The following is a 14,533-nucleotide window of genomic DNA, read 5'->3' as shown; positions in this document are numbered from 1 at the left end:
CTCCTCTGCTATTTCAGTGTATTTTGCTCTCTTTAACTCATTGGCCTCTTCTACTCTGTCTTCCCAAGGAGCAGTTAATTCGACCAGGATAACCACTTTTTCTCTATCTGACCACAGACGAATGTCGGGTCGTAACCTAGTGCTCACTAGATGCGAAGGTACTGCCATCTGCTGGCCTAGATCAACCTTCATTTCCCACCCCGCTCCATTAGCTAAAGAGCCGTTTTTACACCTGGCCTTCGAGGAACGCTGTTGACCCCCCTGACGTACAAAGTTAATTTGCTTAACATCCTTACTTGCTGCTAGTGAATTAACTTCTCTCCGCTTATCCTCAAGTGTTGCTGCTAAGCATTTCAGTACTTGGTTGTGACGCCATGTATAGCGCCCCTGGGTGAGGCTTGCCTTGCACCCTGATAGGATATGGTGGAGGCTACCCACACACGAACAAAGTGTACATTTATCATCCTCACCAAACCATTGACTTAAGTTCTTGGGAGATGGGAGCACATCATATGTAGCACCTAACATAAATCTAATCCTGCCAGCATCCATGCCCCATAGATCTTTCCATTTAATCTGCTTTTTTCCCACCCCTTCCCAGTTTACCCACTGCCCTTGTCTTGCCTGTGATACTGCCTTGGTACATCTAACAGTCTCCTCCTGCCTATGCATTTCCTCCACAACCATTTTCCTCCTTTCTCCTGCAGAAGCCTTGCTCCACAAAGGTTTACTTATGTCTAAACCTAGACCCCCCCGCCCATGCTGCACATGACCCATTATGTGACCCATAATGCTGCAGCACGACTGGTCTTCAATCAGCCAAAGAGGACACATGTAACCCCTCTCCTAGTTACTCTCCACTGGCTCCCTATAGTAGCCAGAATTAAATTTAAATCTCTCACTCTGGCCTATAGGACACTGACTGGATCTGCTCCCAGCTACTTCAGTTCTTTAATCACAATGTACATTCCCAACCGCCCATTGCGATCTTCTGAGGAGCGTCTGTTATGTCGACCAACCATACATGCTAGGTCAAATTGTAGATCCTATTCTTCAGTGGTTCCGTGTTGGTGGAATGAGTTGCCCAGTGCTCTCCGTTCCAGCAACAGCTTTGGATCTTTTAAGAGGGGTCTTAAGGCATATTTGTTCAATATGCACTTAGTCCTTTGAGTTTGTGATGTGTTATGGTTTGTATAATAGTATTGTTTTGTTATAATTTGTCCATTGATAGAATTTGACATTTATTTTGCTATTGTCCTTAAATTTAGCCATACCATGCTTTAGTTATTATTATTTTATATTATTAACTGAGTGACTTATTTGATTGCTATTCTCAATTCACTGTTTTTATTTCTCATTAGGTTAGTGCTTAAAATTATTGTTTTACTGATAATATTACTATTCTCCCTATTGTAATTGTTCACTGTTAATTTAATTTGTACTGTTATTTATTTGTATGTCGCTTTGGACACAGGCGTCTGCTAAATAACCATAACCATAACCATAACCATAACCATGTCTCTATGCCTCAATGCTGATTGAGCTTGCTTAACTGCCTGCTCTGGGTTCCACTTCCTCCCTGCCTTAACTGTAGGTGCAACTTTCCTCACCACTGGGTCCTTAGACTGAGTAAGAGTCATTTCCAATCTAGCCTTAGCACACTTAAACTCTTCTGTCAGACTAGATATTGGCAACTCCACAATGCCCTTCCCGTACAAGGCTACACTGCTTAAGCAGCGAGGCACTCCAAGCCATTTTCTCACAAAGGAATTGATCATTTTTTCTAACCTTTCAACCTTTGACAGAGGAACTTCATAGACTGTCAATGGCCACATTAGCCGGGGCAATAAGCCAAACTGCAAACACCACAACTTAAGCTTACCTGGTAGTCCTGACTTGTCAATTTTTGTAATAACTTGCCTAGTGACCTGTCTTAATTCTTCAACCTGTACCTTATCATTAAGGCTTGCATCATACCATCTTCCCAAACTCTTCACTGGCTTATCCATAACTGTGGGCATCACCTCCTTATCAATAACAAACTTCTTATCTACTACCTTCCCTTTGACAATTGAGAGACTCCTAGACTTACTAGGCTTCACCTTCATTCTAGCCCACTGCAGATTGCTATTTAGCTTATCCAATAACCTGTTGGTGCATGGGACGGTAGACGTCATAGTTGTCATGTCGTCCATGAAAGCCCTAACTGGGGGGAGGCGTAGCCCCAGTCTCTCCCCACCCACTACCCATTTTGATGCCCTAATAATGACCTCCATTGCCATTGTAAAAGCAAGTGGGGAGATGGTACATCCCGCCATAATCCCTATCTCAAGCTGCTGCCACCCTGTGGTGTACTCCGAAGTAGTAAAACATAGTTGAATATCCAGAAAGTATGCTTTCACTAGGCTTTTAATGCTACCTGGAATTCTAAAGTAGTCAAAGGCCTCCCACAACAGACTATGCGGTACTGATCCAAAAGCATTAGCCAAATCCAAGAACACAACATGCAGGTCTCTCCTCTCACGCTTCGCTAACTGAATTTGGTGCCAAATCATGCTGGTATGCTCTAAGCACCCGGAGAAGCCAGGGATTCCAGCCTTTTGCACCGAGGTATCAATTAGCTTATTCCTTTCAAGATAACTTGTCAGCCTCCGTGCCACAACACTAAAGAAAACCTTCCCTTCAACATTCAGTAAGCTAATTGGTCTAAATTGATTAATCTCCACTGCATCCTTTTCTTTAGGAATAAATATTCCCCCAGCCCTACGCCAAGACTTAGGAATACACTGCTTTTTCCACACTACTTTCATTAACTGCCACAGAAATCTCAAAACACCTGGTGCACTCTTATACAGTCGGTAGGGCACCCCATTAGGTCCCGGGGCCGAAGAGGCCCTTGCATGCTTAATCACTTCTTGCACCTCCTTCCACCTTGGTGGACTGTCATCACACTGGCTACTTACATCACCAATAGGCGGGATATCAGCGGGAAGCACCATCTCTCTGAACCTCTCCCTGTCTTTGTACACCCCCTCTAAGTACTCCTCAAGTTTCAGCTTAGGTTCCAAAAGGCTACCACTTTTCTGCATTACAAATAATGACTTAACAAACTTAAATGGGTCTTTGTAGAATGCTAGTCGAGCTCGTGATTTCTTTTTCCTGTTCTTCCTAATATTTTCTGCTCTTCTTAGCACTGCCAACCGCCCCCTCACATCTGCCTGCAGAATGTCAATACCTTCCTTCTCAACGACTGTAGCTTTTCTCCACTGCTTCTTAAGCTGCCTCCTCTCCTTAATGAGTTTATCTATCTCTTTCTGGCGCCTAGATTTAACTACTTCCTGTTGCCGTTTTGCCCTTTTCTCAATAATCCCAAATCTTTCCTTACCATAGCTATAGATAATGTCTCCCATTTTCTCTAATTTACTTTCAGCTGTCCCCTTAAGCTGCCCCAGGATGCTGACAAGATCACTATTAACATCCTCCCATAGTCTACCATCTGCTGCACCTGGCCACCTAACCCCAAGTCTATGACCATTAATCTTCTCCCTCCTTGGCTGCCTGGTCACTCTTTCTGCCTCAGTGCTCAAATCTTCAACAACAGGGGTGCTGATGTCCTGCGAACTGTGGATTACTTCCTGTCTCTGAACTTCAACCGACTGACTTGATACACTTCTCAAGAAGTAACTATCAATGCGGGGACCCGCGTTCCCTCTACCAAGCACTTCTTTTTCCCTTGATGGATTTTCAGGCCCTTTAGACTTGTAACCTTCTGCCACCCACACACACACACCTGCAACTTCTTATCAACTTTCTCTGAACAAGCGGCTTCCACAGACATGTTTTCCTTACTCGTAATCAAATTCGTTCCAGGGTCAGTAACCAAATCCAACACAGGTGAGTCATCTTCCGCCCCCACTCTCGCTGACTCTAGGGGTATTTTTTCATTATGTCGTACTGTAGCTTAGTAGGGTGTAGCTCATAGCTTATAAAAGCCTGGGCTACTGCCTCAATGAGCTGCTAACCCATTGAGGCCCCGGCGGGGTCTATTTCCTCCTGTCAGCCGTCTTTCCGTGCAGTCACAAGGTCTTTCCCTTGTTGTCAGCTGCCCTATTCACAGCAGTCACTAGCCTACGCTAGCTTCAGCATTACATTAATACACAGGATTAGATGTTAAAATCCCTTGTGCCAAAATCCAAGGCAAACACACATTACAGTTTTTCACAATTGCTAGAACACCTTTTTCAGAACTCTTTACCTTTTTCTCAAAACTGTGAACACAAAACTCATTTCTCAAACTACATTCTCAAAACCCTTCAATCTTGTTGCAAAACTGAACAATCACCTCAAAACACTTTTAACTTTGCTCAAAACTAACTAATGGTCTCAAATCATTGAACACATCAGGCAAAATTACACTCCTGCAGAGCAGTGATAAGACAATACACCAAACAATGGAAGACACAGTTTTCAGGGCAGGTTTTATGGCTCCTGGAGGAATTGTATTCATTCTACTGTAATTTGAAAAATAAAAGTAAATAAAAGAATAAAATGACTTATATCAGTCTCTATTCATATCCTCTAGCCTATATGAAGATATAAATCAATAGTTTTGTAAGTGAACAGAAAGACAGGCCAATACTGTACTGAATATGATTTGTACTGTGATGCCACAGACTCTGATAGTACTGTAAGTATGCAATACTGTAATATTGTATTGTGCCTAAATTTAGACTTACTTGGACATACTGATAACTCAGCTCTTTCACTCTCTCAGAGTTGAGCTCAAAGGGTTGTACAGTGTGTAACAGTGGATGTCCAGTGATTACTGTACTGTATGATAATGGACATTTACGCTATTTCTCTTCTGTAGTCTGAATCTTTGGATTATTGACGCCACAGAGAAACCACTGATGTTGGGTTGGACCATGAAGTCCTGCTTCTCTCATTGGCATTCCATGAACCAGTACATGGTCAATGATTGTTGCCCAAATATCATCATTTACAGTATTGCAACTCTTGGGACTCTCTGTCTTTCTCTTCATCCTCTTCCTCCTACCTGCACCCTCCTCTTCCTTGTACCCCACCTCTACTGTAACACGCACTTGTTGTCCCCTGTGTCTCTGTCAACTCTGAACTGACTTATATTGGTTGTCACATCATTAGACACAAGTGTTATCTATTTTGAGTGGGAGTGTTCAAATGGAGACAACTGTGCTCTAATTGTGTTCAACTTCCGCCTTGTTTGGTTATCAATATAATTAAGAAGTGCACCAGAATGCACAATGTGTTTAGAGTTTTGCAAAAAGGGTTTGAGTTTGGTAAAATGGGTGAAAGTGGGTGAAAGTAGTCTATGGTTCTGCCAAAAGAGGGAGTAATTCAACAAATGTGTTCAGGCATTTGAGAATTTGATTCAGAGAATGGGGTTTAGTGTTTGAGCAACTGTGAAAAACTGTAAGAAGCCCCTGTCAAAAATTAACTTAAAGAAGCAGGCTAACCACCAATCTGTTAACCAATGGTCACAAACACAAGACAGATGGCCAATCCCACAGCAGTATATGGTATACAGCATGTCATTGGAGTTATCAAGTGGGCACCCTCATTCACCGATGTTTCGTTAAGTTAGGCCCACGACACCTCATGAAGGCTTAACAGTGAAACCAGCGTCCTGGAGTCACTCCCCTCCATGCTGCCACCATACTACCACATTGCAACAAACAAACCAGCTAGTTTAGCTTGTGCTACGCTACATGCTACCACCACATGCTGCCTCCATACTACCACATTGCAACAAACAAACCAGCTAGTATAGCTTATGCTACGGTACATGCTACCACCACATGCTGCCTCCATACTACCACTAGTTTAGCTTGTGTTACGCTACATGCTACCACCACATGCTGCCTCCATACTACCACATTGCAACAAGCTGACTTGCTTGTCTTAGCTTGCGCAACAAGCCAACTTGCTTGTCAGCTTAAGAACCTTAACCAACACACCACACACACCCATACTACCACATTGCAACAAGCCGACTTGCTGGTCTTAGCTTGCGCAACAAGCCAACTTACTGGTCAGCTTGAAAACCTTAACCAACACACCATAAACCTAGGCACCGTGTCTCAAACACAAAACAAATAAGCCAGCTAACTTACCTTACCCCAGGAAGTAGAGTTTCTCCTTACCCACAACCATTCACTTGCTCGTTCTGCTGCCAAAGACATGTTACTAACCACTTGCCTTAGACTTCGTCCACGAATGCCCAACTCAGACAGCAAGCCAATAGCAGATCTGGCCACAAACCCTCGTGCACCGACTTCAATAGGCCTTCTTTATTAATCTTTATTAATAAAGATTGTATTTTTATATTTTTCCAAAGAAGCTGTGTGTTGTACATTTATTGGGACAGAGTTCCCCTTACCCTAACCATCACACTAGATACAGCTTAAGGGGTGGCGTAGTCAGATGTACACTTGGGGGCGCTACACAAGCATTTTACACAAGATGTAAAAAATATGCAGATTACAGACCTTACAGACCTTTAAACAGGATGCACAAATACCTGTATTATGCAATATCAGATAGTAATACTCGGGGTGTAACAAAATTACAGACCTTTACACAAGGTCTTAAAAACGATATGTAACATCACAGATTTTAGCTTACACAGGGTAGTGATGTAAAAAATGATATGTAACATCATATATCTTTATAAAGGGTAGTGTGAAAGCCCATGTGGCGGATTTGGTGTGATACAGAATATCCCTTATAGGTGCAGCCTCTTATGGGTTATTATGGGCACCGATACCCTTTTCATATCAGCATATCCAGGGATAATGGGGATTTCTAGTAGAGGGGAGGGGAGATGCTCTCGATCCAACATGACTTGGGGTCAATTGTACAGTGGTTGGCATGACACGGGTTGCTAACAATATAAAGTTACTTACAACATTACTTCTCTGAACCACTGGTCCAAATTTTGGTGACCATCTTACATACAGTAATGCTTTGTTACAGGATAACAGACATGGGTGGTATGAACGGTTATGTTTTTGTTGGTTTGTCTGTTCTCAGGTGCTGAGGTGGTCATTCAATATTGGAGACACTAAAGGCCATGAGTCTGTTCTGCCAGAGCACAAGGACAGAGTCAACATACTTGGTAACAAAACACAAAAGCTCAAAATCCCAGAGGGCCTGGAGGACATAAGTACAGAGGGGTGGGTCCGGATACAGAGAGCAGTTCAATGGGGGGGACCAGACCTGCAGATTACCACTGTAAACATGAGCACCAGTCCAGACCACACCACCTTTGTTATTAATAACTTTAAGGACAGTTACTCTGTGGGAGAGGAGCTCCATGTCACCATTGTTGCCAAGGACTTAACTGGAAGGCCCAAAACCTATGGAGGAGATTTCTTCAAAGCAAAGGTTTATTCGGCCACATTAAAGGTAATTCCACCCAAACAATTCTGGGACATTCTACCAGAAACATACATTTCCTGTCTGGGGATTGTTTCAATGAATGAAACTTTTATAGTCCAGAAATGTCCAATGTCCAGTTGTTCTGTAAAAGGGTAGCCTACTGTATGTAATACAGCTCGGACACACGCGTTGCATTCTAGGAATATTGCCACCATGTTGGTAGCGCACCAAACGTAAAAATCCATTCATTCAGATGCAGAAGACAAGAAGCAGAAAATGTATAGTATTAGTGATTCTTTTCCTCTTGCAATCGTGGGTTGCGCTGTTACACCCCTCTACACAGTAACATACGACCAAGAAGGCAAAAACTAAGTAACAGGAACAGGCGGGAGTAAATCCTTACAAGACGCATAGTAAACTAAGGAGTGAGGCTGCCAATATGACTGCCCGCAAAGTTTTCACATCACGATCCCGAGCCCTATTACCTTCGCCAAGGAGGTTATGTTTTCATCAGGGTTTGTTTGTCTGTGTCTGTTTGTTTGTTAGTTTGTTTGTTTGCTTGTTTGTTCGCAAGATAACTACAAAAGTTATGGATGGATTTTCAGGGAAGGTCTGAAATGACCCAAGGAAGAAACGATCAAATGGGAGTGATCCGTATCTCCAGGATCCAGGAGATGGTTATGTTTTTGCTTGGTGCTCTCTGAGTGCTTTTCTAGTTTATTAGGTGGTCAGATGTTTTTTTTTTCCTTAATTAAAAACAAAAATATTAATGTCTGTCAGTATAAATATATATATTTTTAGATTCCTAAGCCATAGAGCCATGGGGTGCATTATTGTTTCCCTCAAAGGGCCCGTTGTGACTGAAATACTATGTAAATCATACAATTTGTAGTATTATTGCACACTTGCCTCTGCATCCTATGCATTATAACTCATTACCAAATCATCAAATTTCATAACCACGGAAGATGAGAGGGGTAATGGGAGGTGGTTGGTTGAAAGGAAGAGATCAAACCAAGATAAGTTAGAACAGGTAGGCGTAGGCTGGTAATAAATTACCTGTCAAGAGTGACACTATAGGCATGGAAAATTTCCACACTCCTTCCAAACTTCCGTTTGGAGTGCCATTTTGTTAGTTATCAACAGGAAAATCACCGTTAGTGTAGTAGTACTCAGATAATTTAGCAAATCCATTGATATTCAAACAGTGGTTCATCTTGTCAGCTACAAATATCAGCATAACATATTTTAATGTTTAATACTTTCTTAAAATAGAAAAGCACTCAGACAGCGCAGACCTCCGCCTGCATTGTTCTTCCTAAGTTGTCATACATTTGAACCTGAACTGTTCAGATGGCCACCACGGGGCCATGCCATTACACCACTAAGCGAAATACATAAACGCCTCTGGAATCCCGGCGGAATTACAGATCACTCCCAAAATTTAATCTGACCTTCCCTGAAAATGTTTGAGTTATCTTGCTAACAGACAGACAGACAAACAGATAAACATAGACAAACGCCGGTCCCCGATGAAAACATATACCTTCTTGACGGAGGTAAAATATTGCACTTTACACAGAAGAAAACAGATGCCCACCATGTCATTTTTATGCAGGCACACTGAGTTTGTTGCCATGGGTGTCAAAAGTATTGTATGCTATTGGTACCCCACATGTAAATATACATTCAATTGCCTAAATATTTCATTATTTGACACTGATCTGCAGTTGAAGGAGTCCTACTAACTAGCCGCATGCACCATTATCATTGACACCTAAAACTGACCTACAGTACAGTAGGATTATTTAGATTCAGTGTTGGCTTCATTGTTTTCCCGGACATCTCTTGTGATGGAGCAAATTGTTGTTCAGTTATGCAGTGACAAGGGAAGTACTGGGTTCAATCCACTTGGTCCAAATCTGGGAGGTCCCAGAGTGTGTTCTGGCACAATTTAATCATTGCCTTTAATTGAGTTTCTAGAGCATGGTCATCATGGTATCTCCTACTCCATCCTCAAAAGCAGTAGGGGATGGAGTAGGAGATGAAGACAAATTGACCAGCTTAATTTATTTTCGCGGTGAGGATGTATAGAAATGAGGTGGTCATATTTTGTACCGCTTTCATCTAATTGAATAAAAATGTTGGTCTATCATGAACTATAAGCTCCAGTCTGAAAAATATCTGTTAAATGAATGTTTGCTAAATCTTTCCTCTTTCCCCTGCATGGTAGGCTAGTGTGTTTGGAGAGGTGCTGGATCATCAGAATGGCACCTACTTGGCCCAGTTTACCCTACCATGGGCGGGTGAGGCATCGGTGGCAGTCCTCCTGGTTCACACCAGTGAGGCTGTAGAGATCATCAAGCGACACCGGGAAACAGACCCCGACCGTGGCTTCTACTATGGCTACTTTGTGGGCAAGAACTCTCAGGGTGCTCAAGTGGAGGAGAGGGTGTTCTGCAACGTCAAATGGGAGGGGGTGGCACTGGCTGGCGATGGGCCCTGCTGCTGTGAATACCCAGATTTAAAGGCAAGGCTGACGTGGCACTGCCGTAAACCCCCAACTCTGCCATGCAATACCCTAGTATACCATGGTATGGGTCCTTATTACGTGAATCACTGGACAGACCTTGAGAAGGCAATCATGGACAAGTGAGGAAAATATATATATATATATATATATATTAATTGAAGTTTTGAAGTATGGTTCATTATATAGGCACATTTATGTTTGTGGTTCATAGCTGCAGGAGCGCCCCCAAGGGGTGGCCATGGTCAGCCCAACATAAACTTTGGCTACCCCTGTTTATGTGGCTGATGGATGCAAAATGCGTCCAAAGTCACACCCACTATAATGACCACTGAGCTAGCAATTTGAAGGATTAGTAAAAAAATTTTTTCCCCAGTCATTTTGTGTCAATGATTCCCAGGACACTAAAAGACCAGGCTGCATGAAACAAAGACGATACAGAGTCAATAGCCCAATCCCAATGTCCGGACTCATGGACTCAAGGACTTTGGTGCGCGTTCTCGCAAAATTCGTAAGGGCTTAGGGCTGTGCCAATGTCGAATTACCACGGGCGTGAGGGTTTGAGTACACACTTACTTTGTACTCAAGCCTAATTAAAACCTTATATTTAGTATGAGTATTGAAATGGTCCATTTGACTAAATGGCGCCCTCTTTGGCAACCCCAATTGAACTTCGATGGCTTTACGATATTTGACATCATAAGTAGGCTTTGTTCTAATTTGCCCATTTTTAGTGGTTATTTTTAAGTTCAAGATTTTCGTATGAAGGAGGGCACAACCATGCCTCATGTTCATGATAGCTCTTTGGTTATGCACAACCTCTCCTAATTAATCAAAACCAAGACAAAAATGATTTCCATTCTATGTCACCTTTAAGTTTAAATCCAGTGTATTGTCAAAGTGAAGTGCATTGTGGTACCCCTAGATTATTGCCAATCTTCACCAAACTTCCTATTTAGTGTTTATTCATCAAATGGCATATATTGGCAAATATTATCCACCATTGAGTTTTTGAGAGAAAGAGTCTAAGCTCATGGCAATTGTTAGAATACTCATATCTATGACTTGATGTATGAGAAAGTGGACTCAAAGTTGGACTCAAACTTATAACCTCTAATGGTGTTGCGCTATTGAAGATACAGAAATAAATTTGTGAAATGCCATGCCACTTTATGTTTCCTCAGACAATATGTGGAGCGTTGGATCAAGGGTGACTCCCATGTAGTTAGAGTTGTTGCCTCTAATTCAACTATGGGTATGTTTTGCTCTGTGTGTATCAATACAATGCCAAGCCGCACGCACACACACACACACACACACACACACACACACACACACACTGCACTCATATGACAACCAAAAGACACTACTATCTATTTTTCTTTTGTAAGGCAGTGATTTGACACACTACATGTCTTTTCAGAAATATCTATGAACATTTATGAGAGCATTTAAGTGGGAGCAGTCCCAGCTATTTGCAGAAGGACCCAGATTAATACAGTACTTCATCCTCTCATCATACTGTATCACCTTTAGGACAGAGAGAGCGATGTAAACCTGGAATGCCCACACCGATCCCAGCAGGATTCTTCATGAGAGACGTTTGGACGTCATTTGTGTGTGCCACCCGTCATTTTAACGCTGCCAATGACAAAACTCAGTGTTTGAGGGACAAACACATCTACATGATGGGAGACTCCACTCTCTTACAGTGGTACCACTTCATCATCAATTCCATGCCAAGTAAGATACATTGAAGTTGCCCTTGTGCGCCTGCACGTACACACTCATGCACGCACACCTACACACACACACACACACACACACACACACACACACACACACAATTTGTTATTTCAGGTCAGTTTGCAACAACATACAAGCTTCACCTTAAGTCCTTAGCTGGGTCCTGTAGGTCCTGAGTCATATGTTTCCCACTTTGTATAGGACCCTTTTTTTTTTTAAATAGTGCACCTCTGTTTTGAAAATCTCCACTTTTTAAAAGCAGGTGTAATCTTTTGTAGACAGTAGAATCAGCGACAGAGCACCAGGTTTTCTTCATTCTACTGTGTCAAAAGCAGCCTTAGCTTTTGTTGGCCTTCCTATTGTTGTACTGTATTTTCACTTTCACGTCATCTACTTCCCAATCTGCTAGACTAGGGCATTAAAGTCTGTCACAGTCTATGTGCAGTAAATCATTTTGTAGAGGTGAAGTAGAACTACTAGGCTACTCTGTATGTCACTGCCTATTGACATCTTATTATTATCATGTATGATCGCTAAACTTTTGATTAATTTTATAATTTTAGCATTGGTTAGCGCCATTGGTTAACTGTGCTTGTAGTTGAATCAGGTGTGGGCATGCATGCAAATTGCATTGTAGGGGCAGTGACAAGCACTGTTTACATAATGAACTGACAGCTTAATAAACTCCATGCAATATGGCAAGGCAAAGCCGACCAGTTGGACCCTGACACTGCATGACATAGGATGAAACAACAACAAACAACATAGGCACCATAGGCGTGAGCCAGGCATTTCTATGATTCCCTGAAATTATCAAATCCACATTTCCACAAACAGTACAAACATAAAGAGCTAAAATCCACTCATTTTTTCAGGTACTCTCATGTTTCAACACCCACGACCAAAACCAAATACCAGGTTTTCTGGGTGATTCTAGCTCCTTTTCTTTAATGTTAGTACTCAAGAGAATTGCTAACATGACATAAATTGTCCATCACACTAAAGCATGGTTGTCATCACACTGTTCCCTCACAGATCTCAGGGTCATGAACCTACATACCCACTACCACAATGGGCCTTTTTTGGCTGTGGATCTGGGAAACAACATCGACCTGAACTACCGCACGCATGGTGTCCCCCGACGCAACCCCAAGGCCACGTTCGCAAATATGCACTACATTAGTAACGAGATCGATGGCATGGCGGGTGGGCCACACACTGTTATCGTCTTCAACCTTTGGGCGCACTTCAAACTATTCCCACACTCCTACTTTGCCCACCGGGTGTCCCAGATCCGCCGTGCAGTCGTGGACCTCTTGAGACGTGCACCAGCAACCAAGGTCATCATCAAGACGGCTAATACAGGACTCCCGGTGAATATTTCAAGTCTTCTTCTCGAACCACATACACTGGAATGCAGGGACGAGTTTTGACTCATGTGTGCTTGTGTGTGTGTTCATTATTATCTCTGCTCTTAAAGATGCAGTCTGTCATTCTAATCTGACACACTATCAAATTCACCGCTCTAGCTGTTTTTCTGTGTTCGCACACAGCTCTGGCTTTCTAGTGGTTTGGGCCACCACTCTCTGATCCAATCAACTCATTGCTTTAGGGTCAGGTGCTCGGAGGGGCGTAATCTGGAAGGCTGTTGGCCTGAAATGTTTGTGTGTATTTTACAGAATTTTGGTAGCACTGACTGGCTATCCATGCAGCTGGATCGAATCCTGCGTGAAGTGTTCCGTGACGTGGGAGTTTACATCCTGGATGTGTGGCAGCTGACTGCCTGTTACCATGACAAAGAGGACGTCCATCCTGGCCCAGTGATCATCAGAAACGAAGTGGACATTCTTCTCTCTTTTATCTGCCCTGCGTAAGGAGCCTGATATCAGGGGTGAATAACATAATGTGTGATATATGATTGAGGGGCCCTATTAAGACATATCACGTGACATAATATAACCCATGTTAATTCACTGATGGGCCCCATTCAGAGGTCAGGGTGGAGAGCATAGCAACTTCACACAGAGGCTTGAGTGTCAGGGCCCACTGAGATCTTGGGCTCAATAGGCCCCTTCAGTAATCCCTCCCTGATCACAGGGAAGAGGGTACTTGTGCTTTTACCAATTTCTACAAAGAAATATTATTTACCCTCTGTAGCAGGAATGTGATTTTCCTGTAGAAAAAAAATGCTCCACCTTTAGAGTGCTTGGGGGTCCCTGTTGACATAATAATCATCCCTTGACCCCCACATCAAAAATCTGTTGGATGCCTCAAGGCAACAACAAGGGCACTTAAACGGCAAGGAGTTTCCTATGTAATTGTGTGAGGTTAAACTCAGAGAAAACAAGCAAGTTATGCAAAATGTTAATTTTCACTTTTCTATTTACTGTTCATTTTCATTTTTCAAGTTAATTTTCACACCCAATATTTAATCCAACAATCAACTGACGCATGTTTGTTTTAATCTGTTTCAATCTGATTTTTTTGTATATATGGGCAATGTGTAGGCTGGGTGAACCCTGCCTGAACTTAAAAGATTGAGCTTAGTATGGTGAAAACCAGACTAGGTAATGTGCAAAATAAAAGGGTGTTTGCAGTGATTTTAGTGTGTGGCTGCTTTTCTTTCCGTTTTATTTCATCAGCCGAGGATGATACTGGATGAGTGGTGTGCTGTAACCCTAGGACCAAAGTTCCAGCAACGCTTTGGCAACAATGACAAGATCGCCCCCTAGTGGCAAACATAAGGCCTGTCAGACATGAGCTATGATATGTACAGTATGTGATCACAATTCATACTGACAGGACCCGGACCCAGACCACATACTATACCCCACTGGA

General features: G+C 42.6%; 1 protein-coding gene across 1 annotated transcript in view; it reads left to right on the top strand.

The window, feature by feature from the left end:
- LOC134082991 (NXPE family member 3-like) overlaps positions 1–14,295 on the top strand; it is a 41,315-nt gene extending 27,020 nt beyond the window's left edge. The window contains exons 3-8 of the mRNA XM_062539070.1: positions 7,072–7,446; positions 9,653–10,071; positions 11,134–11,204; positions 11,486–11,692; positions 12,731–13,068; positions 13,375–14,295. Coding sequence (XP_062395054.1) covers positions 7,072–7,446; positions 9,653–10,071; positions 11,134–11,204; positions 11,486–11,692; positions 12,731–13,068; positions 13,375–13,569 — 1,605 coding nt within the window. The 3' untranslated portion in view covers positions 13,570–14,295. The remainder of the gene's footprint in view (positions 1–7,071; positions 7,447–9,652; positions 10,072–11,133; positions 11,205–11,485; positions 11,693–12,730; positions 13,069–13,374) is intronic.
- Positions 14,296–14,533: the final 238 nt, after the last annotated feature.

The sequence above is a fragment of the Sardina pilchardus genome, chromosome 6 (assembly GCF_963854185.1).
Source record: "Sardina pilchardus chromosome 6, fSarPil1.1, whole genome shotgun sequence".
In the NCBI taxonomy this organism is placed as follows: Eukaryota; Metazoa; Chordata; class Actinopteri; order Clupeiformes; family Clupeidae; genus Sardina; species Sardina pilchardus.
This window is presented reverse-complemented; position numbering and strand designations above follow the sequence as displayed.